The sequence below is a fragment of the Diuraphis noxia genome, unplaced genomic scaffold (assembly GCF_037042655.1).
Source record: "Diuraphis noxia isolate RWA-SAM2 unplaced genomic scaffold, SU_Dnox_SAM2 contig0002, whole genome shotgun sequence".
NCBI classification, from domain to species: Eukaryota; Metazoa; Arthropoda; class Insecta; order Hemiptera; family Aphididae; genus Diuraphis; species Diuraphis noxia.
Window position 1 is genome coordinate 56,398,379 of NW_028301712.1, and position 15,991 is coordinate 56,414,369.

At 26.3% G+C, this 15,991-nt stretch overlaps 1 protein-coding gene across 1 annotated transcript in view; it reads left to right on the forward strand.

Annotated features, from left to right (window-relative positions):
- The window catches only part of LOC107164967 (glutamate receptor 1-like), a 194,479-nt gene extending 179,009 nt beyond the window's left edge, over positions 1-15,470 (forward strand). The window contains exons 16-20 of the mRNA XM_089220024.1: positions 2,478-2,577; positions 3,680-3,820; positions 13,417-13,491; positions 14,060-14,153; positions 14,694-15,470. Coding sequence (XP_089076150.1) covers positions 2,478-2,577; positions 3,680-3,820; positions 13,417-13,491; positions 14,060-14,098 — 355 coding nt within the window. The 3' untranslated portion in view covers positions 14,099-14,153; positions 14,694-15,470. The remainder of the gene's footprint in view (positions 1-2,477; positions 2,578-3,679; positions 3,821-13,416; positions 13,492-14,059; positions 14,154-14,693) is intronic.
- Positions 15,471-15,991: the final 521 nt, after the last annotated feature.

Consider the following 15,991-nt stretch of genomic DNA (forward strand, 5'->3'; position numbering starts at 1 on the left):
TGGTCAAAAGTAAAAAATTCTTAATACTTTTCTAAATAATTGAGAAAAACAAACTAAAAATTAAGGGAAAAACGGGAAATTTTACGCACACTCATTTTTCGACAAAATCGATTTTGATTTTTGATGTAACTTTAAAACAAATGACCATAGATACATGAAATTTTCACCTAATGTTTATATAAGTATATTCTATCCACCATGCAATTTTCAAAAATTTTCGACTTAAGTTCAACTATTCATAGGTATTTTGCAATTTTCGATCATTATTAGTTTTTATTTAAATTAATATTGATAAAAATTTACTTTTTTGGTAGAAGATCTTGAAAATTTAATACAAGGTTTTAACATATTGTTACAATAACAGTTGAAAAATAAAATAAATTTATAGTCACGATTTTTTTTTTTAAAAGCATTCAAAGTTTGAATTTTGACAAAATACGTAAAAATCACAAAAATTCGCAAATTATTTTAAGCTAGAAATTCATAAAAAATTTTCTTTTTAAATCTATGATTTGAAAATTTAATACAAGATTCCTTACAAGTTTTTCAATCTTTATCACAAAATAAATGTCCACCGAAAATTCAAATTAAATTTTTATGAGCGTTTGAATTATAACATTGAATATTATGTTGTGGCTAACTGCCTCGTACATGATAACTACAAAGGAGACATAGAATTAGATGCACAATAACATGGTAGTATACGAAAGGTTTTTAATGTTAAAATGTATAATGTAAATACAATTACGATATAGAACTTTCTAAATTGTTAAGTTTATTTAATTGTATAAAAGATGGTTTCACATTCTGGATATAAAAATGATTTAATTTACTTTTCATAGTTTTCCTAGTAGTTATAGTGGCCAAGTGACATGCATAGATTTAGAATTAAATAATATATTTTCAGTTTTCACTTAATAAGAGATATATGCCAATGAATACATTTAATGCTATTTAATAACATTATTAAAGAACTGAGTGTTATGCATGTTTTGCGGAACAAGTTGGTGGCCGCGTTTGTAGTCACTTGTGGAGGTGATTGAGTTTGAGTGGTGACAAAGTTCTTAAGCAACAAATAGAGAAGTTTTGGGCTTTCTCTAGTAAGCTGGTATGTCATGAATATATTTGTTAATATCAAATTGCATTCTACATATTATGATGTACCTATATTTGGTACGCCATCAATACGTTTGACCTACCTATGTTAAGTTAGACACCAAATGAGAGAAAGTTACATGTGATCGATGTAAAATCTAGTCGATTAGCCTTGGTGCGTATGTGTTTAAGATAAATAAATAGAAAACATAATGCGTTTTTGGATTCATAGGTTGTACAAAATACAAAATTGAAACTCTTATAAAGAAATATACGTTTTATCAGTAAAACAGTTAGGTACCTATGAAATTCAACAGTGTTACATATAGGTATTTTCAAAAGTTCGTACCGTATGTACATCACGATACATAACTTTAAACTAATAGTTACATAATTTATATACCTTTTTTATCAAACTTACAAAATAATATTTTATATTTTTATATATTTATTTTTGAAAATTGTTTGTAGTAAGTAATAAATCGTTTGTATTTTTGTTTTAATGGTTTTATATATAAACAATATTCTCGTTCAACATTGTTTTACCATTCGATCGAATCCTATAAGCGATTTATAAGGGTATCAAGAGGGTCCCCAAGGGCCACCGAAAAATGCTCTAGAGCCAAAAAAAGGGGGGAGTAGAGAGGAATGGTGGTGCTTTGCAGTTTGATCTATATGATTGTCCTTCCGTTAATTTTATCCCCGCCCAAACGGTATTCTCTTGGGTCTATTCGAGCACAACACCTATATTGAACTTATTTCTCTTTTATGCGCTTCGTGCCAATATTTGGTACATCCAAAGGCAATTTATATCTTTACGAAAATTATTAAACTACCTACACAAATGAAAGCATCAATCGAAGGTCAAGAATTAAGTCTCAATGGTTTTTATACTACTAGTGGATAAATCAATTATGTTGAGCAGGGAGTTTTAGAAAGTAATTATTAGAGTATCTTTTAATTAACTTACTTATTATATAATAGTTGAGAGTTATTATTAATATAATTTTATTTATAACTCTTATACATTGATGATGAGATTATGTTTACTATCGATTACAGTTAATGGTATTTTTGTCGAAGATCTATAAATTAAATTGTATCATATGTTAATTAATAATTATAATTAATTTTTTGCACACCAAACATATCTAATAAACGCTGCCCATTGTACGGTGTTAATCCCTCATATAATCATATCTTCTATAAATCTTACCACAGTCCGCCCATATTTTTCATTGAGAGCCAAGGAGATCATTTTATAATTTAATTTATTTTATATAAATGTATTGTTTACATAATATCAATTAATATAATATATAAAATAAATTATACTTTTACATACATATTAATATAGTTGATTTGTTGTTGTTTCTGTTTAGGAATCGAATAAACGCTGCAATCGTACAATTGACTGATAGCGGTGAACTTACAAGGCTGGAAAACAAATGGTGGATTGATGAGTGCAGTTACGAGGCAAAGGTGAGAAATAAAGAACCATACTTACATGCTATTTATAAAATAAATAAATATTATAATTTAAATTATTTTTTGAAACTATTTTTCAATGATAAATTTATTTCTTCGGTTCATTTTTATTGACATAGGTAAAAATATTGTACCTATTTTATGTGATAAATATAAATTATTAAATATAAAAAAAAAAAAAAAAATAATAAATATCATTGGTTAAAATTAATAATATTATATTCATAAGTTTCATAAATTATATTGTATAAAACTGTTTATTTATTAAAATTTATCCTAATAATAAATTCTAAATTCTAAATTGTATACAAACTTGTAATAACATGTAAAATGTTGACACATTTTAAATATAATTTAAAATTTATTAAAATTAATATGGACATGTGGTATTTCGTTAAAGAGTCTTTAGATTAACATTGAATTACTACAATATTACATTTAATTGTTATTGCAAGATATTTAATAAAAATATTCACGATTTTTCTTGTTAATTGATAATTTCTTTACATGAGGATATTTCGTCGGTTGTTCATTTTATTTTTTTCCTAAACTTATAAGTTAAACAAATCACTCTCAACGAATAGGGTACATTAATAAATTACTCATATTATGTAACGCAATGTTGACTGACTATTATAGTTAAATACATGGTAATTGGTAGGTATATGATTTTTTGGTTTTAGTAAGGTAATGATAGAAATCTCAATTTTGGGGAATAGAAATAATGTATAAATAAAACAATCCGAAAGTCATTAATTTTTTTTGAAAAGAAAAATACGTCGAGGGTTGGCCACTTAAAGACCGTTTTGAACAAAAACGGTAGTTGAATTTTTAAAACTTTACTTTCAGTCCATTTGCTTGTTCGCAGTTTTACATTACTAGCAAACCCACAAACAAAATAAAAGAAAGAAAAAATAGGTTATAGCAGCAATTTATGTCCTTTTTATTTTGAACTTGGTGCAGGAGTGCGATGGTAAACTTTTCTCGCGTCTCTCTGTCCTTGTTGTGCATCATAAAACACGAAATATCACTGAATTTTATTAAAAAAGTCAAAAATTGCTAACGTTCTACATAACGCACGTTTTTATTCCCGTAGGAGTCTTTCCGCAATGCCGAGCTCACGTTAAACAACATTGCTGGTATATTTTACATACTAGTATTGGGACTCATCGTGGCTATTGCCGTGGCATTGTTCCAGTTCTGCTACCGGACACATTCGGATCAAGCCAACTCAAAGGTAATCCGATCATTAAAATATATTTTTTTATATTATTATGTTTTATAAATAATGCGATATTGTTAGTGTAGGTATGCATAATTTTGAGTCAAGTGTCAGTAGTCGAGTGCTCTCTATAATTCTATTGGTGTTATATGCTCACGTTAGGCATCGTTTTCGGGTATGGATGTTTTTGACATTTTCAAATATAATATTAGAGTCCTGAATAAATATACCATTTTTAATGGTAGGCGATATTTTATTTGATTGTATAGGTTATATTTAGTTTTAAAAAAAAAACCTGTTCATAAAAACCTAAGAGGTCAGCATTAATGAAATACACAATAAATATTAGTACATTACTATACATTTATAGTCAACTCTTGTTGGAAACAAGATGTTAAAGAACAATGGAAAAAATTAGTTATTAAGATTTTATGACGATTTTACGCGTGGTCTCACAGCAAAAGACGTGAATGATTTTTATACATTTAATTTTGGGTAACATGGTAATTTTTGTTTATTTTTTACTCATCATAGCTTGTTCAATTCAAGTTATAAATTTATAATGTATAGTTACGAAAAATGGTTTATAATTAATAATTTAATTTATCTTTGTAAATATTATTAATGTATAAAAGTAAATTAAATTGTTAAATTAAATTTTTACAATATTGGATTTTCACTAGATTTCTCATTTAAGGGTTTTCTTATTTTGGTGTAACTCTAAAACAAATGACTGCAGATACTTGAAATTTTCACCGAATGTTTATACAGGCATTTTAATTTTTCAACTTTTTTAGTTTTTTTTTCTATAAATATCGCTAAAATTTTATTTGTTGGGTAGAAAAGCTTGAAAATTTATTTCAAGACACCTAACATATTGTTACAATAGCAGTTGAAAAATATTAAAAATGCATAGGCACGATTTTTTTTATAAGCATTTTAAGTTCAAATTTTAACTAGATACGTAAAAATTACGGCAATGTTCAAATTATTTTACATAGAAATTCATAAAAAAATTTCTTTTTAAATTTTTTAATAATCTATAATATATCCTAGACAGAAAAACCGTCTCCGCTCAGAATCGTTTTTCGTATACAATGATATAATATCATTGGATTCAAATTTAATTTCATCCTTTAAAGTAACCCACTTGTAACCTACTGCACAGCAGAGTGACATCCACAACTTATCGCTTTTTTTTAAATTAAATTATTGCGATTTAGTCTTGAATAATTTATTGATATAAAAATAAATTGTCAATAAACTGAAAGAGAAAATTATTTTTGAAATCCATAACTTTGAAATCAGCTACGTTTATAATAAATATAATAAATTACTAACTAGACATGAGATATTTTACAAATAGATTTTACCATCTGTTACATGTTAATTTTGTTATAACATACCTGTTATGTATTACATATAAACTGCAAAAGGATAAAAATAGTTGGATAATATTGCCTAGAGCATTTCTCAAAAGTTTACTTTATCTAGTATTATGTTTGTAGGTAAGTATTTTTAAAGATTTTTTAAGAATTATAAGATATTTATAGGAGTTTTAAAAATAACTATTAAGATTAAATACTCTGGATAATTTAATTATCATTATGTTGATTTCAATACTTTTAAACGTAACAGAATCAAATGTAATTTACCTGACCACATTATTTGAACATTGAAAATTAAATTGTTCTTATAAAAGTAATATTTTTAATATTACATATAATTATATCAATGTATTACATTATAACATTTATAACATTATAATTACATAATATGTATCATTTTACAATATTTATGTATAAATAATGCTCTACTAAACACTTTGTAGAATAACACAAATAAATTATCGTTAAATTTAAAATAAATTTCTATGATTGGAGAAATTGAGAGGAGTTTATATTTTGAAAATCAATTTTTCAATTTTCTAAGTAGTTTCCAGAAGTTTTAGAAAAATTACGACTATTAGTGAAAAATGTTGAGGAAATTTATCAAGCATTGTTTTTAGTACCATTTATTGAATTCAACAATAAATCATTATTATTAAATATTTTTAATCAGCTTTTAAGTGCTAAAGTGAAAAATATTGATAGATACAATTTATTTTATTATACCTATCAAAAATTAACTATATAGGTATTGAAAGTTAATTACTTAAAAACATTACAAAGAATATCATTGATTTAATTGTCTTCTAAATTTAAAAATAAATCTTCTTAAAATTAAAATTCGTTATTTAAATAAATGAAATACATTGGTTACACATTTGTTATTATATTTATACGAATAAGATGGAATTCAAAAAATATTACCCAACGTGAAAATTGGTGTTATTTGTACTGTACATGTAGCTTAATATAATTTCGAATCTGTTGCAGCATAAAAGTTTTCAACGTTTTCAGTTATATAGGTAAAATTTTATAATATAATAACACATTATTTACATATAAAGATTTTGTGGCAGTTATAATTTACGCACTATCCAACATATGCACACGCATTGTTGTACCTATTTTTAACTCAAGCAATATAATTATGTGTCGACGAATATCACATTAGACATTTAAAACAAATTGTTTACATTATGTTCCTTAGTAAATGTCTTAGCTCAACCACTCTAATTGTATGCAAATTAGTTGTTGCACTTACGCACAGAAAACATTGTTGTTGTCGTCGCTATTATTATTGTTTATTTCACTCACTGAAACCATGCTTCCAATTGAATCAATTAATGCTTAATGAATTCTGTCAACTGAATTATGTTCCAGTGGTCACATTTTTTAGAGTACATTAATATATATTTTGATAGTCACAGTGATAAACCACGTCTTAACTTAAATATTAATGCGTTACTTGCTGTCGAAGAAATCAAAATTAATTATTTTCATAAGACAGCGCATAGAGAGGCTATAAAACCCAGGAAAGTCATTTGGTGCAATGACAAACACAGAAAATTAATGTATAGAAAAATAATACTATAGGGAACAGAAATTCGTCAGAAAAGCAATACATGACATTTGTATTTACTTTTATTTATGTTAACAAATAACAACTATGATTATAACACAAACATTTTGTGAATTTTATATTGATACACTGTAGTACGAATATTGTTTATTTATTTAATGTGTTTTATATCCAATATTTTAACTATGAATTTTATTAATTTCAACAAGATTAATCATCACATTGATATTTTTTCACAAAATTTAAAACTGTCTTGAGTAATAAAAAGTTAAATTATTATTTAAAATAGTAGATATATGTTCAAATATATCATCTCTAATAACTTTCGTATTATGTACAAAATATAATGTACAGTATTTGTAATGACACAAATCTTCTGATATCATCTGTATATATGGAAGTTATTTTTATGAACTAAGAATAACTATTTTAAATTTGTTTTATTAACAATTAGATTACCATTCTTATAAATACACGTTTAATTTTTCTGTACTTATTTTAACTTAATTTTAACGAGTTACCAAAAAACGATTTACTTTTATGAAAAAATACATTCGTCGTTATGATACTCGGAACATTGGTATGGTCCATAGAATTTATAACAAAAGAAATCAAAAACGCGGAATACTGGTACTCTTCAAAATTTAAATTTCAGTGTCTTAAAATATTTACGAATTGTTTATTTATAGTTTTGATAAATTACCATCGTCAACAAGTTAAATTTAAATAATACTTTGAAAACAAAAAAATAATGTTAAAAATAAAAATGAAAAAAGCACACAAATAAGTTCATACAAAATAGTTGATAATTAAAATAAATATACAATAAATACAATATATAATTTATGATCAATGATAAATTCATAGTTAATAAATATAAACAACTATTTCGTACACTTACCTAAATTATTTAAAAATTGTCCAAATTAATCTCTTTATTCAAATAGCTTTCACATTCATTATGTAGTTTGTCTTGCAAAATATTTTGTTTTTTGAACTTTTTTTAAGGTATTATTTGTATTGTATGTTCTTTCAATCCGCGTTGCCGTTTCATCTTGTTGCTACATTTAACTACTAACCAAAATGATGGATTATTTGTTCTGTTGCTATTATGTAAAGTAATTTCATGCACATTCCAAAAGTGGGGAGAAAATATTGGGCTCTCAGTGTTCCCACTAACATGAGTTTCGTCAAAATAATTTAATAAAGGTAACATTTGTGCAGGTGTCGTTGTATATAAATAAACCATTCCATCTATTACTTCACTAAGGGGTAAAAATGCTAAAGCGTTATTAACTTATTCTAAAATCTAAGTTTGGGAAACCATGCATATTGTGAATGGTATCAGTATTCCGCATTTATAAAGACCGTACCAGTTTTCCGTTTACCCGTCGTTATACGCTTAACCATTAAATAATTTTCATTTACTAATCAATATACTCTATTTGATGCAAAATTATATGCACATAAACTGCCATTTTTAAACATTGCTCTTACACAAAATACAATACTTATTCAGTGGTTTTATGAGGCGTGGTCGTAAGCTCAATCTGCGGAAATGCAGTTGCTAGCTTCCGAATGGGTTACCGATCGGGATTTTTAGCAACATATCCTTGCCATACATACACAAACACATGTTAAAACCCTATCAACTTATAGACGTACAAACAATTAATACACAAAATTACCTATTCCGTACCATACCACACCCAATGGCCTATGATGTCGCGGGTTCTCTCTAATAATAAATAATAATAAAAAAATACCTATTGAATTTACAAAGTTACAATTTAAAATTGGATAATATAATTAGTAGGTATAGCATGACTCTACAATTTATATTCGTTAGACGTCAAATGAATTTTGTATTTAATAATTACAAAATTAAACAGGTGTTATTGTTGATAACAAATAAAAATTTGTTTTGGTTTTTTTTTTTTTTAGTACAAAAATACAAATAATTTAAAAAAATGCCATACCATCACCTTTTAGCAACTATAATCAAACAAAGTGACATGGATAGCAGCAGGATATTTGTTTTATAGTAAAGAAAAATATATTAACGTCACCTGCGGGTTATTGCACTTACTTTAATAGAAAAAATTTTAAAGAACAGACAGTCCCACTACGATACTTTTTAACTTTTAATTTTATAATGACTTAAAATGTTGAAGACTGTAATTTTTAGTAGTACACGCTCTTTATTAATTATTAAGAAGAGTACATTAATTTATGTCATCTTCCTATCACCTTTGAAAGAATATTTTCCATAATCATAAATAATTAATGATTTTTTTTAATATAAATTTTTTATACTCATTATTATGAATTATAACTTAGAAATTATTTTTATCTAAATATTACGATTATGCAATTAATATTTGAAATTAAACTAAACATTTTAGTCTAAATACTTACATAAAATATTAGAATATATCATCTACATTTATATTAAAAAAAAAACATTGATCGAGAGGAGAATTTACAAGCTGAGATAGTCGTTAAGTGTTAAGTATAGAATCACATTAACTGAAAAATATTATTTATCCAATGATACATAGTTATTTAGATTTTAACCTATTACAGTATACGACATACCTATAATATTATCATCCAATAGTAATCGTATTGATTTTGTATTACACTTATAGTATAGGTTTATATATATATAGGATGTTTAAATGTATGGCTGAATTGAGTGATTTTAGAAATTTGATTACAAAAAATAATCCACAATAATATTATAATAAAATATTTTTTTTTTTAAATAAAGAAGTCATAAATGATAATTAGTAAAATTATTATTTTTATTCTCATCTTTATGATCTCGTCAGTACCATCTTTTATTTGGGTTGACTGATGTAATTATTTCTCAAATATACTGTTCATGTTTTATATAATCATTGACTTAATAGTAACTTATCTACTCGATAAATATTTTGTTTAAAATATTTTTCATTTTAAATTTATTTCTTATAGCATGGTATAGAATTTTTATATTGTAACTTAATCTCTTCATTATATAAGTTAATTTAATGATGTTATTATATCTAGTTCACCCATTAGAGCTTTTTTTTTTTACTTACATTTTATTTTAAATATTTCAACTGAGTTATTAGAAAAATTAATTAGCTTATTGGGCCATTCGTGGGCAACTAAATAATTGTATAAGTGATGTGATAAGTGATTGTATAACTAATGTTCACTATTGATTCATCAAAATATGTTTAGTGATTTTTTATGCAACCCGGCGGGTTTACATGTTGTGTAAAAAAGTTGTTTGCGGTAAATTTTTTATAAATATACTTACTATGATAACAATGGACTTATTTGTAAAATTGAGTAAAATTATCATTCTTAGTAAACGAAATTCCACAAATATGACAATTGAATTAAATTTTTATGCGGTTATCTATGTGTTGATTTTCTATGACGAGACAAATTTACTTAATGATTACAAATTTTACCGCACACATTGCATTGAAATATTATAACTTATAATATAAGTTATTATTTATAAGAAATATATTTGAATTATGTGAAAGAATAATTAGGTGTGATGTAGAACACAGAATAAACGTATAAAATTGTAATTTTTAAGTGTAATCGGCTTCTAATATAAGTTAGAATTTTTTTGTTTTTTTTTTTTTAGAGGTTATGATGGATAGGACCGATGAATCTAAACATTTGTATTTTTTCTTGATCACCGAAATTCTTTATATTCTAATATTCCTTAATTGTATTTTTACTCTTAATTATATTAAACAAACTTTATGACAAATTATATATTTTTTTTTTTGCTAAATAAAAGTGTTACTGGATTTTTATCAATCGAGACTGCTATTAAGTATGGAATAACATGATTTAATATGATTTGATTCATTAGTAAGTTTGTAAACCTATAACCTAAAATATCATTTATCAAGTGATTATTATATTGAAGTTATTTATAACACTTAGAGAACTGTATCGTCGAAATATACTGTATAATTGAATTAAATGAATTTCGATATCTGAACAGTATAAAAAAAAATCATGTAATATTTTATTTAATTAAATACAATTGAAATACTTTGTCGAGTAATAACCGGTTAGTGATCTTGTGTGTTCAATTATTTTTTATTAACGGAACATGTTGAATGATTAAGGGGGTCTGAATAAATCCCTTTGGGCTTAGCAATGGATAACTGCAAAAAACCCTCACGCTCCACCGAGACTGTGGCTTATCGGCCATCAATATAAGATCAAAATCCAATTTAGTTGACAATTTTTTTTTTACTGATAATATATGACAGTATTCCATCGAGACATAAGAAAAAAACTGATATTTCATTACTTAATAAATAAAATACAGACTTAAATTCAATAGTAGTCGTTTGACTATGTACTGATACTTTTGATGTGTGACTAAGATTTGATTTGTATAGAAACGCGTATTACGTGTACTAAAATGTAAAATATTCTTTGAAATGTTGTTACAAAGGATTAAAATTAGAGATTATAATCTATTAAGTTCTAATGAACCGTATTTTTATATGTATTGTCAATTATTACATTATTACCAACGATACTTAAACTTTCATGTATTTAAGTTAGGCACGCATAAAAATTATATAAAAACAGTATAATTATCTTGTTAATTTTAATGTTTGAAAATTAATATATTTTTATTTCTCCTAATTTCTTCCCAACTTGACCTTACAGCAGAACACTGCTATATGTTACAGACATTTTGAAATACTATTTGAATATACGATATTAAATTTGTCATATCTTGAATTTTCTTATAGGCTTAAAAACAGTCGTGGGTCATAAATAAGTGTCATAGCCCTCATAAAAATAACTTACTGATACGCCTTGTTTATAATGTTTATTTTATTATAATATGGTCTTTGTTGATATTTACTATAACGATTTCTTCTGGCGTTTGACAAGTGGAAAAAAATAAAACAAACACATCGGTTCGTGTGTCGGAACTTCGCTTGTAATATATGGCCTGCCACTGAAAACCGTTAATAATAAATATTGTTTTCGTACGCAAATACCGCTACCGATGAGAAATTAGAAAAATTATCGTCTTGAACGAGAACGATTTTTTACGGTTGTCGTTCGATTGGTATTTGAAGTCGTTGTCTGAAATCGGTTTCGGCAGTGTTTAAAAGTTTACGCCAAGAATGGAAATAATATAATAAACGAGTGGAGCCGGGGTTTGACGTAAACTTGTCGCCAAAGTTTCACGTCCTTGGGCCGTCTATAGTTACTACTGACTATAATTATTAATAATTATTACTTATGGCGCTGTATAACAAAATATATCTTAGTCTACAGTTGCCGTTCGCTGTATATACACAGATTCAAGGTCCAAACCGAGAAATCACAACTTAGTGGGTCGAATTTAAATTCTAGTGAGATTGACATTTCCCCCCTCTCAATGGATTTGAAATACAGTTAAAAAGCCTTATTTTTTTTGTTAGAAAAGATAAAATATACAATCATTAATTGGTATTTACAAGAGGTAATTTTGATGGTTTTTAATTATTTTGTACAAGGCGTGGTAGCGTAGTAGAAGAGGGTGCCCATGCAGCGACACTACTTCAAACTTGATGTGTCTGGTAGATATTTAATTTTGACTAATTAATGTATTTTAATTGTATTTAGGTATTTAGTAGGTTTCGTGGACATTTTCGTTTGAGGCGGCGGATTGAGTTATCTTGGAGTGAGAGGGAGGAGAGGTTAGAGATGAAGAAAAGCCTATAATTTTATTTTTAATAATTTACCTTAAAAATTCTAGCAACACTTTTAAGTTGTTTTGAAACGCGTGCGGGCTTGATGGAGTTTTTAAAATCGAAATTCTTATTGTTTAAATATTATATACTTACTTTGATAAGTATAAATGTTTTAAGTATTTTGTGTTGAGTAATGTGTGTTCATACTTTAATTATTGTATTCCAATATTTGGAGTGCTCTTAATCTTATTATTTTGTATTGTTAGTAAATATAACATTTTATAAATGATGAAAATCTCGCAACGTCATTTATAGTTTGATCAACAAAATTGAGTGTGTTTATTGTAAACGGAGCCAGTGGTTTTGCTTATCGGTTGTCTATTGGTGGAGTTCTGAAATTAATACCTTCCCTCTCATTTTGTCAGTGGGTTTCCAATATATTTACCTACACTTTTGTCCACTTTTAGAACTCAAATTATTCTAGGCGGGTGGCTAAGTGGCGCATCCTCAAAACTTATGCGATCTACGACGTGGATTTTAATGATAGTACCAATTATTATTATTATATTGTACATTTCGACTGGAACGTTACGCCAGTAATAATAATAATAATATATTGGAATATTATTCGATAATAACGGGGCAAAATACAATAATATTATAATCTGCCCATCCAATCAACAAACTGCCGTGCAGTAGTAATCGCGTTGTTGTTAGCCCGGGTATCCGACGCGTGTAAAACTATTAGCGCCGGACCAACAAAACCACTTAGCAAGTTTTCCAATTAATTCGAAGGGGACTGCGTGCCCCACGCCAACTCTGCGACCACGCGCGTCATTCGCGTTATCTTGGTCTCGCTCTCTCAGGGGCCGTGTTTCGATTTCAACCTGAACCTAATACAATTTTTCCCGTTTCTAGTTTCAGTTGCCGGACGCCGTGAAAACAGTCGGAAAGTACAAAAACAACAGGCACGACCCCGAGAACGGTGGCAGGGTAAGTGTATTTATATATATTTGGTACTATACTTTTGTTATTATTATATGGCGCCGATTGTGTTGCGAACAACAATTTTAGTTTACTTCCAAAGTCACATGTTTACACCGGGACAGCGTAGTTCAGAACGATGTAATAATATAGTGTATGGCATAACAGCGTAGTTATTGGACAATTCGATTTCCGCGTTGAGAATTATTTATACACTAGGGAAATTCGATTTCGATTTGAAAATTTGCACCCATTGCTCATAATATTGAACGAGATGGCAGTTTAAGTGTGTAAAGTAGACGGATAGTCAGGTATTTCGTTTATCACTACCCGTCGTGAATATAAATTTTTTTTTGTAATGTACGAGATATTATAATGTTTGCTTATTGACAGTATACAATATATTTATACCATAATATGGGTATTTAGGCACTAAAAACAATCGTTTTTCTCTCAAAACATTTTAAAAACAATAAAAAAGTAATATAAAAAAATATATTTTGTTTTTTTTTTTTTATTACAGTGTCTCGTATTGCACCTGATCAATAAAATGTTTTTATTTTTATTTTTCTTATAGGAAACTCCAGTGGACATGTGTAGAGTGATCGGCACGTAGGAAAAATTACATGTTGGTCCTCACGTTTATTGAAACTCCCTGGAGATAATCTTTGGTAAGTGTAAATGTCTTTAATTAATTGATCGTAAATATATAAGTGAAATTGAGTTTGATTATTGATTAGTCCATATTATGTTATTTACTATAATAATATCAAAAAAAAACTTATATATCTAATTTAAGCGAATGAAAATAATCAAACTTATTATTTATAAGACAAAAATATTAAAAAAAAAAAAAAAACTAAAAAACTAATGGAACTAATTATTATAAGTAACGAATTGTTATTTTTTTGTATAAAATTTGACATAGTACTTTAATTAACTGAATTATGGTCCTGACAGTTTAAAGAGAAGGAAATTATTTTTAGCCCTTGACAAATCGCAATAATCAATCAATACGAGTATATGTTTAAGACATTATTTTTTTAATATTATTATTATTTTTTTTTAAGAAGGTTTGTCTCGTTACATATACTGTTATTGCGAGATATTGTGACATTAGTGTCAAATATTTTTCGTTTAGAACTATATAATATACAACTTACCAATTTGCTTAATACAATGCTTGTGACAATGATGTATTTATTCTCCAGATGGAAAACAATACGTTCAAGTTCTAAACGGAATATGCCTTGTACATTTATTATATATACAGAAGCCCATCTCCCAGATGCAGATGAAAAACACTTTCAATTCTCAAACTCAGGAATTTGTTTTCCGATAACTTGAAATTGTTTTTTCTTTCTTGCTCTATATTTCTCTCTCTCTTCTTTAACTCTTTCTATATCTTTTGCTCTCTCTCTATCTCGTACATATATCTATTCCTATACATTTTGAATTGTGAAAAATATATAAATTAAATTTTTTTGTAATATAAGCTCATTATTGATGTACAGTTATAAAAAAAAAAAATATATAAAAAAAATGCATCCTTCTCCCCTTAGTTAATTAAACATAGTAATATTTCAGCGTTATTAAAAATGTCAAGATATCATTCATTATTCCATCGTTACTATTAATTTGAGCATCATCTAAACACTTAATTATTACATTGTTGTATTGTTTTCATTTATATGTTGTTTGGATACATTTATAGGACGACTGAGATGGTTTGAAAATATAAGAATGTGTAAATATATATTATTCAACATGTTACTAACTTTTTCAGTACTTTCTTTAAAAAATATTGTTTTATTTTTTCGTTGGATTTTTGAATTGTTTTAAGTTGAGTAATGATAATATAAGTTGAAATTTATAATAATATTTAACGTTGACGTTGTTTGTTTTTACACATTTATTTTGTACAAATTAAGAGATAATTTTTTTTTTAAGTATCAACAATTTATGAACCTTTTGAACAACTTGTATTACCACTAGAAATTAAGTATGTAAATATAATATAATATGTGCCATAATTGTTTTTAAAAAAGTGTTTATTTATTGTCCATTAAAATCCATTAATTGCAAATCCTTGAAAGTGTTTTTTCCACTTTATTATATAACAACAACAAAAAAAAAAAGGTTGTGATCCCATTCGTTGTTTAATATTTTTTTTAAACAAGTAAGTAAACAAACATGTTTCAACTGTTGATGAAAGTAAAGTTTTCGTAACAATCAATGATCAAATTCTGCGTATAAAACTTAATTAAAACGTTCTTGAAAACGAAAATAAAAGTCATAATTAAAAGAAAAATACAACTAAAAATTAATGTGTTAATGTTTAAAAAATAATATAATTAAGTTTTATAAATAGTAGACGGTATGTTTTTTTGTTATCCTAGTATTAAAAATACAGATAAAAACTTTCAAATTTTTTTTCCACATAAAATATCATTACAATATTTATTATTTAATGAAACTTGTTTTATTTCTGAAAATAATCAAATATTTT